Genomic DNA, 24,042 nt, shown 5'->3' on the forward strand with positions numbered 1-24,042 from the left:
CCATGCAGTACTCAAATATCCCATACTTGAAGATCTTTAACCAGCACCTTAAATATTGTTCTCCACATTATCCTTCAATGCCACTAAAATGTAGTTTCGTCTTTCTCTCACAAAAGGGATCGATCTCAACTGTAACCCACTCTAATACATAAATCACCAGACAGACCTCTCTGCCTGGACTGACATTTACCTCCAGCCTCTCCTGAAATAAACACATCACATCAGTCACGTCTTCAGCATCTAAAAAATTCTCTAAACAAATCGTTAGAATGCTGCTCACGTGTTTAAGGAGGTGCACCTACAGCCTCCCCAGAAATTCTCAATGTTGTCCACAATGCCTATTCTGACATACCTTCAGGTAGACCTGGTGTACTGTGTTCTTGTTTTGCCTAAATGAAACATATAACTAATATGAATAATATTTTTATTCATCAAAACCACAAGAAAAATCCAGTGCACTCAAAACACAGGGTTACTCCTTAAGAAAATAAGCACTGCTATGTTGTATTGATTTGTATTTAGAGGAGCCACATAAAAAAATTTTCAGAAATATAGCATTCTAAAACACTTTTCTTATCTGGATTTTCTACACAACACTTGAACAGTTTTGCATCAGTGAGTTGCACTTTTAAGTTTCCAAGTTATGATTCAAAAACTCCTAAGACTGATATTCCAATATCTAAATCAAAAAGTGCTTTGTGGCCTCAAGAATAACAAAAATCTTACCATTACATACTCATTTTTTCAAGGTAGAAATACAGACAGCTGTCATTACATGCGTCATTTTTCTCAAAAATACAGTATAATCAAATCTCTATGTGTTATGAAAAAGTGTAGTAACCATTCCCGTAATGCATAGGATTATGGGAAGGGAATGAGTAACTGTAATGAAGATACTTCATAGCTGGGTCCTAAAATTATTGTACTAACATCTGATATGCAAGAAATAAAGGAAGTACAAACATCTGGTACAACGCTTCAGGTTATATACAACCATTCACCAAAAACTTGTCTTTTTGGACTCCATAAACTAGGGGTCTTGAAATTTCTAACACCTGTGGAACTTATCTCTAAAATGAATTGAAATATTTAGAATTGCAATACTTTATTTAAAAAAATAATCATATCAAAAAATAAAGATTATAATAAACTCGCAAGAGGCATATTTAGAAAAACTGTTTACTTAAAGCAACTCAGCACTCGGAAGTATATATTCTGGGAAAGACTTAGTTTGTATAGATATCAAAAATCTTACTGCAATATATATTCTTTTAAATTTAAGGTGTAATTTTTTTTTTTCTCCAATGACTATGAAGAAGCATAATAAACAACAAAAAAATCAGAATTTTATTTAAATATTTTTGGGGAACATGGTTTGAACGTCACTGCTATTGAAGTAGGTAGAAATGTATTATCCATATTCAACTGAATTGAAAAAAAAAAAAATTTTGTCAGCATAATTCATTAATTTCCTTAACAGTTGACATATATACCATCTAAAAAAGAAACAGGTGCACAAGTCATTGTCTTTCTTTCTATAGTTTGGTAAGGACAGCTTGTAAACACATAGAATAGTAATCTCTTTTTTTTTTCTGTGTGGAATTATACATTTTCATTAATAAAATTTGAATTCCAAATAACGTATATAAGAATTCCTTAATAGTGCACTATCAATGCAATGCATGTTGAAGGCTTCTCATATCTCAACCTTCTGAAACTTTTCAAGTAGACAAACATGGATGCACTACTTGGTTATAAAATATAACAGCTGGATGCTGTGCACAACATCAGTTTGTTTAAGATTTTGATGATGCCCTAAGGACTTCACACAAAAAAAAAAAACTTGATCTCTGGTTTAAAAAAACCTAGTTTAATGTTACAACACAGTTCTTTAAAGCATTGAGGTGTACTGTAGAAGTTTTAAACACTCCACTAGCTGAATTCTATGGTGTGAATGAAGACAAAATTGGAGGCATTCTAACTTTGTATTAACATAGTTTGATGTTGCAACCTAGTATAATGCTAAAATTTTCATTCCATGTAAAGAATGTTTGTGTTTAAAAGAGCTTTTAACAGTGCTCACAAAAATAAAAATAATAAAATTCTTATTTCTATTTACTCTGATGCTGGCAAATGTCATGCTTAATGGCATAATAAAAACAGTTCCAGCTGCTTATTTTTTTTTTTTATAAAAAAGCAACAACTCTAGCAAGTGACATGCATTTCTCAACAATTTTGGGCACATAAGACTTTAAAAATGCAATAAGAGGAGTAGAATTTTTTACATTTTTTTGTGGATTTAACTTAACATGTAAACTGGTTAGTCCTCCTTTTTGCTGCTCTAGGAGTAACAAATCTATGTAAAATGGTTTTCTATTTTGGGCTGTTTCTGTTTGTTCAATAATCTTTTGAGAAATACTTTGTTCTACTTCTAATGGGTTGTTTATTTCTGGACATATATAGCCTTTTCTAAGTTTCTTTCTTCCTTCCCAAGTATGATGAACTACTTTACAATGAACTTTCATTAACAAATTATCTTGCAGGACACATAAAGTGTTGCTATTAGTTGATACATCCGTGCTATCTTCAACTAACTGTGTAGCTAATTTGGTAATAGTTTTTGTTGCATAAGTGCATGGTTTTACAACATGTAAATTACTGGCAGGATCTTCTGCATCATCACTCTGAATTTCTTTATTTTCATTTATTTCTGGTTTACAGCTCATAACCACATCAGAATTAGATAAATCTGAGAAGGAAGTCTGATCTCTTGCATTCTCCACACAATTATCAGTATTTGATATGTTGGGAACCTCAGAGAAACAACTTGAAAGATTGATATGACTTATATTTTGAATATTCTGGTTAGATAAATTTTCTTGATTTAAAGTGTTGAACTGAAAAAAATCATTTTGCAAATTTCTAGGATCATTATCTAAGCGTGGTTTCTGTGCGCTCCTTTCAGGTTCATCAGCTATTGGATGACGTCTTCTCATTGCAACTTTATTATCCAAATGATTCTCTACAATTTCACACTCAAACAGAAGCCCTTTACTCAAAATCATTACAATCAAATTACATACTTTTCTCAACCAGTAATTTTTTACTGTACTATCAGACAGGTTTTCTTCTGGCAAATTTTCCATCACTGTTTTAAGCATTTCAGTTTTAAATGAAACATCAAAAAAGTATAACTGGTCTTTAGTATTTGCAATATAAGGATGACATTCAGATGACCTCTTGTGTTCTAGAAGATAGCATATACCCCACAAACCACTTGATTTGTTTTTAAAGTTAGAATCTTTACACATACTGCATGCAGCTTCCAGACTTTCAATAAATGTAACCAGCGAATTCTCATTAACATTAGCTGTTATATTGTGACTGAGGTCAAAAGGATCTTGAATGCACATAAGGCCTACCTGGAAAATAAAAAGTATTTTAAATTAAAAACATAGTCATGAAAATTTATACGGAGTTCACTACTTTACTCTTGCTATAGTATTTAATTTCTATTAATTAATGAAAAAATTTTTCACTGAACATAGCTGTTATATTGTGACTGAGGTCAAAAGGATCTTGAATGCACATAAGGCCTACCTGGAAAATAAAAAGTATTTTAAATTAAAAACATAGTCATGAAAATTTATACGGAGTTCACTACTTTACTCTTGCTATAGTATTTAATTTCTATTAATTAATGAAAAAATTTTTCACTGAACATATAAGAGGAGTAGAATTTTTTACATTTTTTTGTGGATTTAACTTCACATGTAAACTGGTTAGTCCTCCTTTTTGCTGCTCTAGGAGTAACAAATGAAAAAAGTGGAAAGCCCAGTGAAAAAATTTTAGATGCCAGAATAATAACATATCATTATTATTCTAGCACCTCCATGGAGTTCTTTGATTCACTGCAGGAGTCTTGTACAGTGTGCATCACACATCTTTATAAAAGAAATCTATGGGATCCTTGCATTTTCCATTTAATTTAAAAATATCCATAACGTAAAGCAAGGAGGAAGGGGAAAAAAACTATTCCATCAGAAAAATTGAAAATCATGAATATCTCAGAATAATTTGTTATTCCTTCAAGCCTTTTAATATATTTAATTCAACATTTCATCCTGAAGATTATATACAGTCTTGCTATAAATACTGTTACAACTTCTGCCCATCCCTGCAATGTCCACAGCCAACATTTTGTGTGTTCATCAGTAGAGAGAGTGGTCTATCTGTGTGGATTAACATGCTGTAATAGCACTTCACAAGGTTGGAATGCAGTCTGTTATTTTCAACACAGTAAAAACACTCAGGATCAGTAGGGTGTTTGTGTATTAGACTATTAATCATTATAACGATACAGAAAACATATCTGACTGCCAAAGAACAGGCCAGCCACAGTGCATTAGGACACAACAGTTTGTGAGAGCTGTGAAGGGCATGTCTCTGCCATAATCCTTAAGAACAAAGAAAGTTATAATTAAAGATGAATGTTTTGCAGAGAACGATGTCATGTATATTAACTGATGACCTGGAGGTGAGAGCCTGTTACTGTTCTACCGGATGCTTCCTAACACCATAACATATGACAGAGGGTGACAAAATCAAAGGCACTTCTCCAGCAAACAACAGACAGAGATATCCTCTTCACAGATGAAAAGATTTTCACCACCACCACAATCGTGTATACTGCCCCTGATGCACAGCACATGGCATAACATCCAGGATTCAGAGGTCATCACCCCTGCATCAGTAATCGTTTGTTGTGTGTGTGTGTGGGGGGGGGTAACATATCAAGGATATCCAAGTTGCATTTCTGCAAGAAAGGGGTCAAAACCTCTGCCAAAGTGCATAAAGACATCGGACTGGAATGGTAGGGTCCCTGAACAACAACTGGTTTCACGACAGGTAGTGGAGACCTTTCAACAGGACTCAGTCACTAGACAAGGCAAGGACCACATAATAGCAGTTGGAGACAAATGTGCCTGACTCCATATCACCGTCCGATTGGCCATCTGGAAGTCCCAATCTGAATCCGTTGGACTTCAAGTTGTGGTCAGAGCTTAAGAGAGTATCCTGCAACCAACGACACCCCAGTATCGCCAGCTTGAAGGTGAATTTAAAGCAAACAGTGGCAGTGTTTCCATTGGATGTTGAGTGTGCCGCCAACAATATGTGGCCTCACAGACTTTGGTTGTGCATGAAGGCAATATGCACATTATACATGTGGTTTGTAAGTGCTGAAAGCTGTTAATGATTTATTGATAGATTAAAGGTTTATCTGCTCTTCTCTTCATGTTGTAACAGTATTTATTGCTAGACTAGGTAATATATATGTATATTATTTATATATATATTTATCTCTCCTAAAACTTCTTTCTTCCCAGGATATATTAAGTAGAATTTGAAAATGAAATACTGATAACATTTTATAACACATGAACATGATGAATACAGTATATCATACTGAACAACTGTGGTCACCATTCACTGAGTGGCCAGGTACAAGATTCATGGATTTTAGCATGTATGGTGTTTTGAAAAGAACTACACATTACAGCTTATTGTTATTTGACATATTGTCTGCTGCACGTTATCCTCCCCCACACACACCAGACTATGCTGTTAAAGATTGAATGTGCCTTGTTTAACCAGGCGACACCCTAGCTGGCATAAAATTTTGTCATGTTGCACCATAAATTTTATATTTTGGTTTAAACCAATAAGAATACAATTTGGTCGGCTAAATCCCAAATTGCCAGCCCCTCCTCATTCGTTCAGTATCCAGGTACCTAATAGGATGCACCACGAGAAGGTGAGGATTAGACATTAGGGCAGAAGCCCCGATTGGTTCTCCGCATTCCTTTAAAGGCTATGTGGAGGTCTCCTCTCAGTTATACAGCGTTGACCCTTAAGCACCCCAAAAACTGTAACCATTCCATACATTAAAGGGATGATCAGATAAAATAAACAGAATACTACAAAAACAACCTAAGCCACCTTTAAACCTCCTGCAATATTAAAGAACTTACTCAACTCATTCAAGGATCCACTCCCTCTGCTGGCCCACTCTGGAGTATACCGTATTCATTGCACCTGTAATTTGCCCTATATAAGGAAAACAGTTTCCTAACATGAAAAAGGAACATAAACAACAAATTAAATATAAGTATGGTCAAGCTGGTCTTTCTGATCATGCCCTGAACACTTTACATAGAATTGACTGGAAAAGCACCTGTTGTTTACATCACATCAAAACATGGTATGAATGTAAATTTAAGGAAGCCTGTGAGTTTCTTATCAATCACCCTAATCTTAACAATAATGATGGTCTAAAAATTTGAAGCATATGGAAGGCACATATTCTACCCACTTAACCTTTCTCCCTAAGACTTAATTATAAATAGGACCATATGTAATTCAGGATCCTAAATTGTCATGTCAAATTAGGACATCATTTTACTGTAACAAAACTATCGATATGAAAGAATGTTTCTCTGATGTTGTCTTAAGTAGAATATAGCTTTGATGTAGTTTATTTCATTTATTTATTGTAAATTTTATTTTATTTTCACTTAGAGGTCAGGCCAGTAGAATAACTGTTGATCAAATCTTTGTCTCTTCAGCTTACTATGTGAAATGTAATTTAGCTTGTCTCTCTCTCTCTCTGTGTGTGTGTGTGTGTGTACACTCCAGATGATAACCTTATTATGAAGGTCGAAACGTCGGGAAATTAAAATATTTATTTATAACATGGTTCTAGAGTTCATAATTTGTGTAAAATGAATGCTGATCATCGTGTAACACTAAAATGTGAGAATTACAGAGGTATTTCCCTATTGAGTGTTCCTGGTAAGATTGATGCAGGTATACTTGAGAAATGGCTAAGAAAAATTGTGGAAGGGAATCCTTTCCTTCATGCTTGCACGCTGATCAGAATACATCTTCAAAAATTATGGAAACAATTACCATGTTTAATATAAACCAAAATAATCACTCAACGTTTCAACTTTCACATTAAGGTCATCATCTGGAGTATACACATATATGCAAAGAAAGAAGCTGCGCTGCAATCTACATGGCATGCTGAAGTTACATTGATTTAGTCAACCGTTAAAACTACTGGCCTGACCTCTGGTGGGGAAAAAAAACCTTACTACATCAAAGCTGGAATCCTGTTATATGTTATAAAATTAAATGAAATTAAGCTAGAGAGCAACATGTTCACCCAAAAAATTTTTACTTATATAACTATACATATAAATTAGAACAAACCAGTATGGATGGTAGCCAATAAAAGGTGAAAAATTGTTTAGAGTCAGGATTTGCTGGAAAACTTGAACTAAGTGGGCTGAATGTGTGCCATCAAATTCTTGGGATTTTTAAGCCACCATTATTATTAAGATTATGTCGGTTAATCAAAATTTCACAATCGTCATTAAATTTTGTTCATACCAGGTTTTTGTAAGGAACAAGTACTTTTCCAATCAATTTGGTGTAGGGATCTGAGAGGCATGCTTCACCAAAATTATTAAATTTAATGTGTTGCTTTTTTTTTTTTTTTTTTTTTTTTTTTTTTTTTTTTTTTTTTTTTTTTTATTACGGATAGCGATTGTATGTCCAGTTTCACCAATATAAGATAAGTTACAAAAGCAATAGATACAATAAACTCCAGTACAATAAAAAGCTCGTAAACGAAAATTACAAACTGTTAGTAATACATTCATAAATAATGGCTATAGCAAAAATTCTTCATAAAACTTAATAAAAAATAGTTTTTTTTCCCCTAGTAGTTTTAATGGATTGACTAAATCAATGTAACTTCAGCATACCATGTAGATTATAGTGCAGCTTGTTTCTTTGTATACTCCAGATGAGAGATTATTTTAGTTTATATTAAACTGAAGTTTTACTTTAACACAGTAGTTGTTTCCATAATTTTTGAACATGTGGAAGTGAATCTTGGTGAAAAACAAGCTGGATTCAAGCCAAATAGAGATCAGGATCAGATTTTCACTCTAAGACAAATAGTTGACAATTCTTGGGAATATAACATGGATTTGTATTTAAATTTTGTTGATCTGGAAAAGGCATATAAGAAGAAAGCTCTTCAAAATTCTACAGCTATATGATGTAAATTGGACATTATATCAAGCAATATAGTTTCTACTTAAGCTGTCAAAGTCAGCAGTTAGACGTGAAGAAGGTACAGGAAGATAGTTTGAGTAAAATCAGGTGTACGACAAGGGTGTGCATTATCTCCACTGTTATTATCTATGTGGATCAAATTATGAAGGAAAGGGGTATTAAATCTGATATCGAAATTGGCAATGTTAATCTTAGCGCTTTACTTTATGCAGATGATGTTATACTTCTGAATAAATCCAGTACAAGTCTGCAAGATTTCCTGACTAAATTGAATAAATGTTGTAATTAATTTGGTATGAAAATCAGCAATAACAAGACAAAGACAACAAAACTAGGCAGAAACATTAAAAACATCAACTATATCCTGAATGAAGAACTATAAAACAAAACATTTCTGCTATGTAGGCACAATTTTTAGTGAAGATGGCAAATTAAATATGGAAATAGATAACAGAATTAGTAAAGCTGGTATGGTAGGAAGTCAGCTGAATAAATTTATATGGAATAAGAAAGAAATTAGTCAAAACATTAAATTAGCTGTATACAAGATGGTGTTCAAAACAATTTTAACTTATGGATCTGAGAGCTGGGTGAGAAATAATACACTTGATCAAAGATAGATCTCTGATATGAAAGTTCTGAGAAAGATTAGTGGAGTGAACAGATGGCATCAGTGGCAGTATCACATTAAAAATGAGGATATTAGGAAAGAATTTGCCATTGTTAGCATTCAGGAATGTAATAGTAGAGCTAATCTCAGGTGGTATCTCACATAAACAGATGGGAGAGGAAAGATTAGCAAAACAAGTGTTCTTTGCCAGGTTAGCAGGGAAACGACCCAAAGGAAGACCAAGATGTAGATGGACTGATACAATAAAAAAGTGTCTTGAAAGATAAAAATATATAATATTGGAGTCTTGACATATAACCGAAGCTTCTTGCTCTGTCTCCTCATGACCCTAGCCATAATGTCTCTCCATTTCTTTCTGTCTTTTCTTGCAGCAGTGGCCCACTCCCAATTAAGTCCAATGATCTTTTTAATCTGATCCAACTGTTTTGGTCTTTGGCGTCCACTTTTTCTTTGTCCTTCCACTTTGCCCACACCCAGAAGTGATACCAAGGTTGAATTAATGCAGAAGTCATATTTCAATATACAAGTAGCCAAAAGGTGTCACTTGTATATGGAAATATGACTTCTGCATTATTTCAACCTTGGTATCACTTCGGGCTCTGGCTCCCACTGATGAGATCTCAATAAAGGTTGAAACCAGGGGTCTTCAATGCATGGCCCACGGGCCACCTATGGCCTGTGGAGTTCTTTCCCGTGGCCCGCTGGCCATTTTGAAAAAATAACTACTTAACATTAAAACACGGTGAAATAAAAAATAATTTCGATGAAGCCTGTGAGCTATATTGCGGTATCTAGAATTGTAAGATGCTTTCCAGATTCACAAGGAACACTGTGCATTTGATACTTTATATAAATCCTATAAAAATAAATATTAAATAGACATGCTTCTTCAGTCATCTACCAGCGCCAAGCAGTACTTAAGTACTAGTACTAACATCACAGGTAGACAGCTGGAGCAATAGTTCGTTCGAATGTGCTGTCTAGTGCCTTCCAGATACATCTCGATACTTCATTATTTTCATATAAATACAAGAGGATCTCATCCACAGTCAGTCGTGAACAGTGTGATATTCATGCATAAGCGCACGCAGGTTCATCGTGTCAGCCATAGCCTATTCTGGTTTTATATTGCCAGACTTTTTTCATTAGTGTGAGACATATTCAGTGGATAATAACCATTACACAGCGATTTTGTGTTCACCTTCCATCACTATGCCTTCTACAAGTAAAAAGCGTAAATCAAGTGATTCTTGTCGGGTTTTTAATGAAAAGTGAACCAATTTGTACTTTTTTGTGCCGATCAATGATAAGCCAATGTGTTTAATTTGTCATGAGTCAGTGTCGGTATCAAAAGAAAACAATATAAATTGACACTATCAGACAAAGCATGCGTCCAATTTCGATCACCTTCAAGGGCGGCTTCAGGTGGACCATCTCCAAATTGATTTAAAATGCCAGCAGGGTACGTTTAAAAGGCAGAGGGAAAAGAGCAAAGCGTGCATCGAAGTAAGTTATGTAATAGCTAAAAAATCAAAAGCCTTCTTGGATGGCGAGTTTATGAAAGAGCTCAGTGCTGGGGATATTCTGTGCCCAACTAATAAGGAAGTTTCCAAAAACCCAAGTTTGTCTCGGGTAATGTAGCATGATGTGCCGAAGAACTTGCCAATGACATTGAAGGAACTTTAATCGGTCTGAATTTACGTCATATTCACTTGTTTTAGATGGGAACACAAATGTAAAGAATACAGCACAACTGGCTAGCTTTGTCTGTGGCATTGATCAACACTTCTATATGACAAATATGCTCAAACTTTGGGAGGTATAACTCGCAAAAAAAAAAGACTTAAATCATTTTCAGCTTCTCACTGAATTCAACTGTTCATCTCTTGATGAATACGCTACAAAATTAGCCGTGTTGCGAAGTGAGTTTGAAGAGAAATTTAGTGATTTTTGTAACCAAAATCTTCTTTGGATTTATTTTCAATGCTATTCAGTGTCAGTGCTACTGAAATGCCAGGCTCAGTACAAATGGAGCTGCTTGAACTCCAAAACAACTCTTCTTTGAGAGAAAAATTATTCAATGTGCCTTGCTTACATTTTACAAAGACTACATTGCTGAGGACGCATTCCCTAATCTTCGCCGGCCTGCTTTGAAGATGTGCACTTTGTTTGAAAACACATACTTATGTGAGCAGTTCTTCTCCAGAATGAAGCATGCGAAGTCCAAGACAAGAACTCAGATTACGGACCAACATCTCGAGAATACCCTGCACATAACGACTTCCAACATTGATAAGCTGGTCAAGGAAAAACATTGCCAAATTGCCCATTGACATTACATTGTAAAAAATGAATGTTTTCTTCATTAAATTATCTTTTTCAAGTATTGATTGTATCTACTTATCATGAACCTGACTCCTACCTATGCTCTTAAAGTTGAGCTTGTTTATTTTTATAGGATTTTATGTAAAGTATCTAATGCACAGCATTCCTTGTCAATCTGGAAAGCATCTTACGATTCCAAATACCACAGTATAACTTAGTGACCTGTAATGTGGCCCACATTGTCTGAAAGGTTGAGACCCCTGGTTGAAACCATCTAGATAGTGGCCCATTCCATAACATATAACATTATACAGTCTGTAAGGATATGTGCAGTGCATTATACAAGTAGCCCAGTCGTGAAGTGACTTCACAGTGCAAACTTTGTTTGCTTATACTTGAATAAAGGATGAAACCCAGAATATAATTTCTGGACATATAATATAACCAAGTGAAAAAATTTTCAACATCTATCTCTAATCCAGAATATTTTAGTAATAAGGTGTGACACCTTTTGGCTACTTGTATATGGAAATATGACTTCTGCATTACTTCAACCTTGGTATCACTTCTGGGTCTGGCTCCCACTGATGTGCTTTTGTGCTGAAGTGGTTATTTTTCCTGAGATATGAGCAGCTCTGCTCAGTGGTGGAGTGGGCCTACCATTGGCCAAAGCCAATGGTAGGCCCACTAGGCTGAGGGTTCTTTGTGGTGGTGGGGATGAGCCTGTCACTGGGTGGAACTACCACTGAGGTCAATGATCCTTTGGGTCACTCATTGTTGGGTGATCTGAGGGATCACACGAATTTTTGGAGAGGTATCCCCACACTTAAACATACTTCAATAAAGGTCAAAAGTGGTCTGGATAGTGGCCCTTCCCATAATGTATAGCAGTATACATGTCTATAAGGATATGTGCATCGCATTATGGAATACTAAAGCAATTGATGCGAAGTCATTAACCTCTACATACAAGTAGCCCAGTCGTGAAGTGACTTCATGTGCAAACTTTATTTGCTTATGCCTGGAAAAGGATGAAACCAAGAATATAATTTCTTGGCACCTTTAATTTATAATTAATAGACAGCTGTGAAATCGCAGCTGAAGGAATCTGAGAGAAGATCATCAATAAGATAAAATGCCCTCTTCTGGACAGAATAACTGAAATTAAGGAGGTGTTTGGCACACCATCTCAAATTTCTGATCAGTATTGTAAGGTTGGACAGTTCAGTTTGGCAACTGTAGAGGTAAGATGTAACATTTTAAGCAACACCAAGTTTTTTGGTGGCTTATTCTGCTCAAAGATACGGATGCAATGATTTTGTCAGATTAGTTCTAATTATTTGAACAAATCAACTAATCAAAATTAACTGATTCTTTAATTATGTCATAAAGAAAACTCTTCTTGGGTGACAAAGAAAGGACTTTCTTTTGATTAACCAAATCATGACCCTACTAATGTTACCTTTTCAATTAAATTCACATAATGGCAGAATAGCTTTTTGGATTTTTCTTCCTGATTTTATATAATACATTTAATTAGGCTATGATTTTGAAACTTTCATTCAGGCTTATAAAAATTGACAGGCATGCTTATCTAAATAATTTATATTCATTTTATGAAAAACTAAATAATGCACTATTACCCCCTCCTTTTTTCTTTCTGTAGAGAATTACTCTTACAGTAAAAATGAACATGAGTCATACATTTGGATAATAGCAACTTTAAAAATAAATGAATAAATAAATACTTGATTCAGCTACAAATTCTTCCTTATAAAGAAGTGTGTGAGAGAGATTTGTTAAACATTTTATTAGCAATAATTTATAGCTGAATCCTCAAATTCTCTTTTCATGACAAATAAATCAAAGTATCAAGAAGATAAATGATATCAAACTTATATTATAAGGAACACCACTTTACATAATGCTTTACCTTAAAATTTCTCGTATTTTCACATCCCCGAACAAAACTACTTTTTGGCAAAATTTTAGCCCGTCTTGGACAAATTGCATGTAAAGTGAAATCAAATTTTACATAGTAGTGAAAGAAACCTGTCACAAGCTCCTCTGAAATTAAAAATAAATAAATTATAACATGAAAAAAAAATTTTATCCAAAGCAAATAGGCATATCTAATAACACATAATATAAGGAGATAAATGTAATCAGTTACATTTAAAAAAAAGTTACAAACTGCATGTTATACCTATGCTATGTTGAACAGAGTAGGATGGACCAGTTTGAAAGGATCAAGTACCCAATATAATGTTTGGTGATTAAATTACTTTTCAGGTGTACATTTGGTAGCTTCACTTTTCTAGAACTGATTGTTAATTTTTTTTTTTTTTTTTTTGAACAGGTTTTAAATGGTAAAAATTAAAGAATTTAAGGTTCATTAAAATGGACATGAGTCCCATTTTCAAAAGTGAATTTTACTTACATATTGGTCTTTCTCTGTGTCCATTAGGTGGTATGTAGAGAGAAAGAGCACTAAACATAGGTGAGGATGGATATCTAAGTTAACATCCCAACCACCTCAGCTCACTTTTCTGAATTGTTCCTGTTAGAGACCTTTACTAGCTTTCTTCAAGCTTTGTTGAGTAGTAGTGATGTTTCATGTCTGGGAACCATTTTTAATTAAGGCTCAAGTAATGCAGAAGTCATATACATCTCATATACAAGTGGCCAAAAGGTGCTAGACCTTATTAATAAAAATCTCTGGATGAGAGCAAGATGTTGAAAGGTTTTTACCTTGGTTTTAGATATATATGATTTCTGCATTGCTTCAACCTTGATATCTCTCCTGGGTCTAGCTACCACCAATGAGACCTCAATATAGGTGGAAACTAGTCTGAGCAGTGACCCTTCCATTATGCATAGCATTTACATGTCCAAAAGGATGTGTGCTTTGCATTATGGGATATATACTAAGGCAAGTGATGCGAAGTCATTAGCCTCTATATACATATACAAGTAGCGCAGACGTGAACATATTTCACATGCAAAATATTTTTTTGCTTCCTTGGGTAAAGGATTAAAACCGAGTATGTAACAGAATCAAGGTAAAAAACTTTCAGCAGCAGCATGTATATAAAGTGAAGTGCCTTTCCCAAAACGATTCCTTGGACTTTTTTTTTTTTTTTTAATAATGACCCCACATGAAAGGTCACAAGACCTGTGCCACATGTAGGCAAATGATTAAGGAGAAAGAAGTAATCTATCATTATGTTAAGTTGGGGATTGTACTCATGGTAACAACAACAGGGAAAGACAGGTTGTTCCAAAAAACAGAGGTGAATGGAATGAAGAAAGATGATGAGAAGTTCATTTGGTATGTTTGGAGTTGGACAGTATATGAGTGTTGACCCAGAGGCTGCTCTAATTTTTACATGATTAGAAGAAAGTGAAGGAATCATAATAGCCTGTTCAGTGGACCAATGCCCACTGAACCTGTGGAAACAGAGTACCCATAAAGACTCAGTGTCATGAGCTGAGAAAGAGGAAAGTAATGTTTTAAATGGAAAAGTTCTTTAGAGGCTATTGATGTAATGTGTTTGTGCCAGGATAAGCTGATAGCCCAACAAAAGAAAAATTGTTCCTGTAAGTATGTCAGAACATTATCAAAAGTAAGTGGTGTGAAGTAGGATAACATCTAGACCAGGAGCCTTATTAGTGTCAAGATTAATCAGGATTTTTCTGATGTCCTTCTGGTGAAAGGTCAGAAGAAGCATGCTGGGTCGTTTGTAGCCATGCAGTAGGTCAGTGGTGTTGATCCTATGGCACGCCCGAGAAATTTGCTGGCATGTCAACGATTTACATGCTTATAAATTATTCAGCCTTTTTTTTTTAATTGTTACAGTACATACAAGTTAAATTTTGTTTTACAGGAGGAGTAGCTATGAAGACATGAATTTGATTGGTGCGGTATTAACAAAAGATCACGCGACCCAAAGACAAATGGAACGGACAATTTTTGAGTTGAAATGCTAATTCTCTTCAACCGAATTCCATAACATCTGCAACTGTCATAACAACATTCACTATATATTTCTTAGTTTTAAGACATTCACGACGGGGTGTCATTTATCATTCCCACAGAACTTCTCATTTCCGGTGGGCTCAACACACACAAAGTTTCAACCAGTGATTGGTTTTTATTGCCTTGTTTGCATTTGAGCTGGAAGGGGAACTCACACAAGCATTATATGGCATGTTTCAATTTGTGGTGGAATTTTATTTGAAGTTAGCCTCTGATCTGTCATAATGACATCGAGAATTTCAAATGCAATCAAACAAACACTTATTTCATGTAATTGAAAAATTGGACAATAGTTAGATACTCTATTTCCGGTGCAACATATGGTTTTGCTTGCCTATACAGCGTAGTTTCTGTGAGAGGTGTACATGTGATTCATTAGTTAGGTGCCGTTTTTATTCCAGCTGTCTCTATGAGAAATATATTACACAGACTGCAAAAGCCTTTTCAGGGATACAATAAAACTTTTTTCTTTTTCTTGCATCTACAGTATATAATGGCTGTTGGGGAGGGAGTGTTTTTTGTGTGGGAGGTATATATATGCAAAACCTTCTAATGTCTTTTTTCGTAAAGTGAAATCAGGGGTGCCAGTTATATTCGACGGTAAGCGTTCGCCGACATCGACACCCTTCTGCTGCTTCCCCTGCTCCGCTGACTTCTATGATGAGTGACAATGCATAAATATTTCTCTCACGACCGTTTTTTTTTTTTTTTTCAAACCAACGTCATTAAAATCAATTTAATAATGCAATAATCAATTTTAATACGGAATAATATTATAAATTTTTGGTGATCAGAATGGGATATGCCAATAAAACTTACCAGAAGTTAATTTAATGATGTTTGGCTTGAGGAAACTACAATATTGTAGCATTAGTACTGTGATTGATAACTAATTTAAATGCGTACTTTTATATTTGTCGACATGCTACACCGTTACATTAAGGGTATTAATACTCTTTATGATTATGCCATAATTAATTATTAATACTTATTTACTAAAATAAATAACCAAGAGGCTTCACGTCGGAGATACAAAATTATATAAATTAAGTGGATATTAAACCAACATTATTTCAAAGCCGACTACAGAAATTATAGACGTTTCTTGAGAAACTTGACCAGAAATCTTACGGGAATACAAATTTCCCACGAAAATTCTATAGTTACTGTAGTCGGCTTTGAAATAATGTTGGATTTAATATCCACTTAATTTATATAATATTAATGCTTATGTTAGTTTAATGTATGAACTTTAAAAAAATGGGAATGGTATTTACGATCAAGTTTATTGGGACTGAGCCCTCTAATACAGTAAGAATAAATAAAAATACAGTCTATAGAAAAAGAATTGAGAACGACTGATCCTCAGGATTTCCTGACTTTTCCCTTTTCTAATCATACGTGCATTCATTATGCATTTCACACCGCGCATCTGCCAGTAGGCAGAAATATGCAGCGGCAAGTGGGAATTATAAAGATAATTTAATTTAGGCATATAATAAAATGTTGATTTTTTTTGAAACTATAAAAAATGCATTTGATTTAAGTTGTGAATTATTTTGTTACAGTTCTACCGAACATGGCTCGAGAAAATAAAAAACGAAAATTATCACAGTCAAGCAGCAGAGAGTACCAAAGATGGTGGACTGAAGAGTATGGCATGATTAATAAAGACAATAAAGCAATATGCATTTTATGTTCCGGGACAGTTGTGTGCAGAACGTTGTCAGTAAAATGGCATTATGAGACAAACCATAAATCGCTCCTTGAGAAAAGCAAGGATGAACAGAAAGAATTTATTGCTAGGGCAATTAAAAATAGGAATATCCAGTCAACAACCATAATGAAATTTATCGGCAGTTGTTCAAATATAACTGCTGCTAGTTTTTTTTGCCTGAAATGTAATTGCTAAACACGGGAAACCTTTTAGTGATGGGGAATATATAAAAGAAGCATGGTTAAATTGCGCACCAGTTCTCTTTGAAGATTTTGAAAACAAGGAAAAAATTATTCAAAGAATAAATGATATGCCTTTGGCTAGAAACACAGTGAAAGACAGAATCATAGAAATGGCTAAAAATATAACTCATCAGCAAAAAACAGATATGACATCTGGTTTAATTTCTCTTTGTCTTGATGAGAATACTGACATAACTGGATCAGCTCGATTAGCAATTTTTATTCGTTATTGTGTTGGGAATAATATCAAAGAAGAATTGAGAAGTTTAATATCATTAGCAACAACAACAAAAGGAATAGATATTTGCAACGCAGTTGTAAATGCACTTGCTGAAAGAGATATAGATCCCTCCAAAATTGTCTCAGTAACTACTGATGGTGCTCGCAGTATGACTGGAGAGGAAAATGGGTTCGTCAATTTATTTACCAAATATATTGGACATTAAGTTCTGAGTTTTCATTGTATTATACATCAGCAGGTTTTATATGCAAACGCTAGTTTCAAGAAGATATTATGAGCATTGTAACAAAATTGGTCAATTTTATATCGGCACGTGCTTTAAATAAACGAAATTTATAGAATTATTAAGTGAGGTAAACTTGGTGTACAATGATTTACTTATGTACAACAACTTCCGATGTTCAAGTCGTTGGAAAGTTCTTCAAAGATTTGTTGAGTGTTTAGATGAAGTCAGACTTTGTTTACATAATGAGAAAATCATTGAAAAATACAATCAATTAAAGAACGTCGAATGGCTTTCGAAATTAATGTTTTTTACTGATTTGAGTTTACATTTAAATGAATTAAATATTAAGCTGCAAGGTGTTAACAAAACAATAATTGTCATGTTTGATTTAATCAAAGCATTCGAAGCTAAATTACCAATTTTTAATCATGACGTAATTTCCAATACCTTCCGATATTTACCAAATACAAATAAAAGTATTTGCAGATCTAGAATCCCATGAAAAAACTGATTAAGTTCAACTGACAAAAGAGTTTTCTACAGTTATTCAGTCTATAATCAACGAATTTTCTTCAAGATTTACGCAGTTCAAGCAATTTGCAGAGACATCAAAATTTATTTTGCATCCGGACACAACATAAACAGATAAACTCAATTTGGAGATTTTCAAGTGGCTGAATTTGGAAGATACAGAAATGCAACTAATTGATTTTCAGTCTAGTTCTATATGGAAACAAAAGTTGGTCGATTTGAGAAATGACTTGGAAATAATGGAGAATGATTGATTATTGGGGGCAATTAAAAAGAATGCAGAAGAGGAAATATTGAGAACTTGAAATGCCATTCCTGAAACCTTTTGTAGTATAAAAAAACTAGCGATGGCTATATTATCAATTTTCTCCTCTACATATGCTTGTGAGTATTATTTTTTTGAAATGAATTTTATAAAAGACAGTTTAAGAAATAGAATGACTGATGAATCTAGTTCCACATGTGTATTACTAAAAGTGACAAAATATGAACCTGATATAAAGCATTTGGCATCTAATGTATAACAGCAAAAATCTCATTGATATATCGATAATAGGTTAATATTGATTTGTATACGACAACGTGTATGTCAAATTATGCGTTCATTATTATGAAAGTATATTAATTTTTAAACTTGTCTTAATAAAATTCTGCGTAATTTTGTATTAATTAATACAAAACAAATTAATACAACACTAATTAATACAAAATACAGCAAATAATTAATACAACACTAATTAATTAATTAGTTTGTATTAATTAGTTGCTGACATGCCCGGCACATTAGCAACTTGATTTGTAAATTTTTGGTACGTGTCGGCACGTCAGCAACTCGATTTGTGAACGCGGACATAAAAAGGTTCGCCACCACTGCAGTAGGTGATTTGCCTTGGTCAACTAAACAAGGGCAAGAATAAAAGACTAATGCCAAGAGATCTGCCTATATCCATGGATGAAGTAATCATAGTACCATCAGGATGTGAGAGAGGTGGAAACAAGAATGGTAAAAGCCATGCCCAAGAGCCTTAGTGAGGGATAAAAAGGCTCAACTGCCAGTTGAGTAGGAGCAGTGGTGAGCTATAAGGGGCTGGCGCGAGCCATTTCTTAAATTTTTCTCAAATTTGCGATCCTCTTGTTCTTCTTCTTTCCTTTTTTATTTTTTCAAAAAATAAAAATAAAATAAAAATAATTTGTTGAAATATATTAAGGGACAAACTCATACTCTATTCAGCAGTGTATAGATTATTTGGAATTATTGTTTCAACTCCTCTATAACAAATACACCCAAGTTTGAAAATAAAATAAGTGCATACACTATCGTTACCCTTCTCCCATCTGGTAAAACCGTTGATTATCACTTGAAGTATAAAAACAAAAGAGAAATATAACGTATTTCAATATTATTGTGTTTAGATAATATTTATTTATTATTTATAGATTGATTGTCATAAAAACTTCTATTGTAAACAAAACAAATTTATTTTGTTTATAAAAAATGCAGACTATTTCATATGTGCGATTATAAAATATTTTATTCTTATTATATTTTGATAGTAAAAAAATGTTTCTTATGTAAGATAAATTAACACAGATGATTATGTGCAAATATAAAAAATGCAGACTATTTCATATGTGCGATTATAAAAGATTTTATTCTTATTATATTTTGATAGTAAAAAAATGTTTCTTATGTAAGATAAATTAACACAGATGATTATGTGCAAATATTTCATGTTTAGATCATGAAATATTTGTTTAAAAATGATAGCCTTTACAGGTTGTCCCCTCACACCTTTTGATTGGCATTTGTACACCAGCTGTGTTAATAAACGCTTTTGTGCAAAATACAGCTTTTTTTTGCTCGACAATGTGAGCCCTTTGTTAAAATTTCCATAGCTCACCACTGAGTAGGAGGCAAGTTTATTGTATTTCATTTTTATGAAGTGAAGGTGTCACATAATAATAGTAATAATTCTATGTTCTTACCAAAGTTTTCCCATGACTTTTGTTTAGCTAGCTTTACACAGTGTTTAGCTTTCTTACATTTGTCTCTGTATTATCTAAGTGCACAAGCTGACTTATTTGCCAAGAACTTTTGATATGCTTTCCTCTTTTCCTTCACTGCCTCTTTAACTTCCTGTGTCTGCCATGGAGTTCTGATTTCTCTATCCCTTCAGACAACCTAACCATATGCCTCTCTTGCTGAATGCCATGTTTTCTTCAGGGATTGCCACCGAATCTCCAAGGTTTGGTTTCTGTTCACAAATCTTTCATTTTTTCTTTTTCTTGAATAATGTTCGCGTATTTTAGTCTACAGTTCAGATCTGAGAGCTGCTCAACTTTTGTTTGCTTTAAAACTTTCTTGCATTTCCTTCTTTCCAATATGAAATTCATTTTTATCCTGCTCAAGGCCAAATAGTGATCACTTCCAATTTCAAATCCTCTGTACACTCCAGTGTCCTGCACAAGTGAGAAAACATCACTATCAACAATAACATACTCAATGAGACTTTTCTTTTTCCTTGCCTCTTCTCTCCATGTGAATTTGTGTACATTTTTATGTTGAAGCATGGTGTTAGTAATAACCAGTCAATGTCCTGAGCAGAAAGCCAACAGGTATTTGCCATTATTATTAGCTTTGCTCTTTTCTCCAAATTTTCCCAAGACAATTTTGTATGTCTGACAATCATTTCTTACTCTGCTATTTAGATCTCCAACAAGGACCAATTTTTCATTGTGTCAGTTACTTTCTCTAAAGTCTCAAAAAATTCCTCCACTTCTACCTTAGCAGAACCTTCTGTGGGACCATAGGCACAAATAAATCTCATTGTCTAGTTTCCCATTCTGATATTTGTCCACATCACCTAACTTGAAATTACCTGCCATTCAAGAAGATTAGCGTCATGTTGAATACTATGGCTACTCCTTCTTTTCCTTGATTGTCATTGCCTGAATATAACAATTTATATTTATTGCTCAGAAAGATCTCACCAGTTTTTGTCTTTTTTGTTTCAGTCACCCCTATTATGTCGATTTGGTACTTATCCAATTCCTCAGGTGATATTGATATCAAGTGATATTGAGTTGGGATGTGTTTTATTTGTTCCAGTAATTGACTTTTTTGCTGTTTGCCCTGGCAAAAAACAACAGGTACCTTGTTTAACAGGGCAAAACCCCAGCCATTTATAAAATAATAGCATTTTATAATAAATTTAACTTTATATTCATTTTTATTTGTGGGATATCTGAATTTTGATGCAGATGCTCTACACTATAGTGTCGGTTTATTCAAATCCGCTGAGAAGCAGTGAATATACTGTTATAATTTTTTGGTCTACATGGTAGAGTGGAGATAATATGAAATGGTTTTACTATTCATTCATAGTCATCCATATTTATAAAACAAAATAATTACCTATAGTTTGTTTATTTTTTGAGTGCTCAATCTTTGAGGGGTCTTCACAAAAACTACAATCCCAATCACCAATGGTATTTTGGATCTCTATAGGAAACAGAAATACATATCAATGATGGTTTTTTTTTATTTCTTATACAGCCAATTAATTTATTGATTTAATTTAAAAAATTAAAAATACTGTACATTCTGAAACTGTAAGAAAATAAATGCTCAATACAGTTTTATAAATTTACTTCCCAGTAACAAATAGCTATTATTTCATATTAAATATAGTACCTGAAAACTGACCACACCTCCTCGTGACTCTCCCCCTGGACCCTTGAAGCTTTTGACCAAATTTCTTATGGTCTGATTTCAAGGTGACCAAAGTGGCAACAGCATCCAATTTTCCAATAAAGTCATAGAAAGAAATCAAACGACGGGGTGGCCAACACATCTGGGGCTGCAGTCCAAGCTCCTGATGGTAAATATGCTATGAGGACTGATATTAACATTTTGCAATTCAATATCAATGGTACTCAGAGAAAAATGGATAAACTTAAATATATACTTTACAAAAACAATATCCATATTGCTTTGTCTACAAGAAACAAAACTAAACATAAATCTGAACTTCAGCATCAAAGGATACACAATTCTTAGGAAAGATAGAGAGAGAACTGGTGGAGGGCTTGCTATCCTTTTGAAGACAAATACTGTACAAATAAATAAAGAGACAAATAAAGAGACCCCAGAAATCAAATTCAAAGAAATATTTAAATAATAACAGTTCAACGGAAGCTTAAGCTATTGAAATACACCTATCAAATCGTATTTCAATTACAAATGCCTACCACCCTGATAATACACATATTGACACAGACATCATTGAAAAGCTAAGCTAAGCTCCAACTGATACAACTATCATACTTGGTGACCTAAATGCAAAAAGCCCAACGTGGGGCTCGCCCAATTTATACCATAAAGGTCAACAATTGGAAAACCTCTTTACAGATTTGGAACTCGCAACAATTAACAACAGACAGAGTACTTATCTCTCTAAAACTATGGGAACTGAATCTGTTACCAACATCACAGCTATTAATTATAGCATTGCATCAAGGACATGATGGAAAATTTTGGGAAATGCCATCAGTGACCACACACCCATAACAACACTTAACTTCAAGATTGATCAGGAACAGCAAATCAAGAGGACATGGAACTTTAGAAAAGCTGACTGGACAAGGTTTACTCAAATCTTGGAGAACCTTTGTCAAGATGAACCCCTGTCTCTGGAAAACCTTGATAGAAAATTACAAATCCTTACTTCACATATCAATAAAGCTGCCAAAGTAACAATACCAAGAGGCAAACAGACAAATACCTGGATACCATGCTGGAAAGATCACAATATCGATTCAATGATTACAGAAAGAGACAATATCAACGAACAATTTAGAATTAATAAAACTGATGAATCCAGAAAGAAATTAATGGATAAAATATACAAAATAGAGCAGGAAATTTGGAAGCGCAAGCAAGAGAAATGGGCAGAGCTCTGCAGTAACCTGGATCCAAGAAAAGACAGTCAACACTGGAATTATTAGAATCCTAGATAACAACATCAAAGAAGAGAACCAACAGAAAACAATCTTCATCATAAATGCTGGGAAAAAAGCCATTACAGATCAAGAAATGGCAAACACACCGGCAAAAAACTATTCAAACAACTCCAAACTTCAGTATAATAGAGAGAACAAGACCTTCAATAAACTCACAAATAAGACACTAGAACAAGCAAGAAGATACCAATCTAATGACATCTCTTCTGAAGAATTTAACTAAGTGAACTAAATTCATCAATTAAGAAAACTGCACCTAATAAATCTCCTGGTAATGATCTTATCATTGGTCATATGGTCAAACACCTTGGTAAAAATGCCAAAGAAAACTTCTGGACATTCTTAATACTTGGCAAACAGGCAAAAGAATAGAAATAATCAGTTATTATACCCATCCTAAAATGTCACAGAATGTCAAAGGTATAGGTCTATTGCATTAACTAAGCATACTCTGTAAAATTACTGAAAGAATCATACACTCTAGACTCATGCATTTGCTCACAAAAAATAAGAAAATTAACTACTACCAATTGCATATAGAGCCCATCATTCGACAACAGATCAATTATTCTACTTCTGTCAAACAATAATAGACTCATTTCAGGAAAAACTAACAAAAAAGACAACTGCCATATTCCTTGATATGATTGCTGCTTTTGATCATGTTTGGATCAAAAAATTAATACAAATAGTACATGATATCGGAATTAGAGGAAATGCTTTAATATGGATCGCTGATTTCATAAGAGAAATCAGCGATCTGGGATGGTGTTCCAGAGGGCTCAGTACTCAGTCCCTTACTATTCCTTTTATACGTCAGTAACATTCAGCCCTACCTTACAGAAGACACAAAAGTAATCTGCTACGCAGATGATATAGCCATCTGGCACACTGATAAAATTAAAGAATCTGAAGAGATT

General features: G+C 33.9%; 1 protein-coding gene across 1 annotated transcript in view; it reads right to left on the reverse strand.

Moving 5' to 3' along the window:
- Positions 1-1,165: 1,165 nt before the first annotated feature.
- LOC150102968 (speckle targeted PIP5K1A-regulated poly(A) polymerase-like) overlaps positions 1,166-24,042 on the reverse strand; it is a 294,108-nt gene continuing 271,231 nt past the window's right edge. The window contains exons 8-10 of the mRNA XM_090398573.1: positions 21,516-21,602; positions 13,038-13,171; positions 1,166-3,422 (exon numbers count right to left, since the gene is read on the reverse strand). Coding sequence (XP_090254699.1) covers positions 2,187-3,422; positions 13,038-13,171; positions 21,516-21,602 — 1,457 coding nt within the window. The 3' untranslated portion in view covers positions 1,166-2,186. The remainder of the gene's footprint in view (positions 3,423-13,037; positions 13,172-21,515; positions 21,603-24,042) is intronic.

The sequence above is a fragment of the Typopeltis vanoorti genome, chromosome 9 (assembly GCF_054136105.1).
Source record: "Typopeltis vanoorti isolate ZY-2024b chromosome 9, IOZ_Tvanoo_1.0, whole genome shotgun sequence".
In the NCBI taxonomy this organism is placed as follows: Eukaryota; Metazoa; Arthropoda; class Arachnida; order Uropygi; family Thelyphonidae; genus Typopeltis; species Typopeltis vanoorti.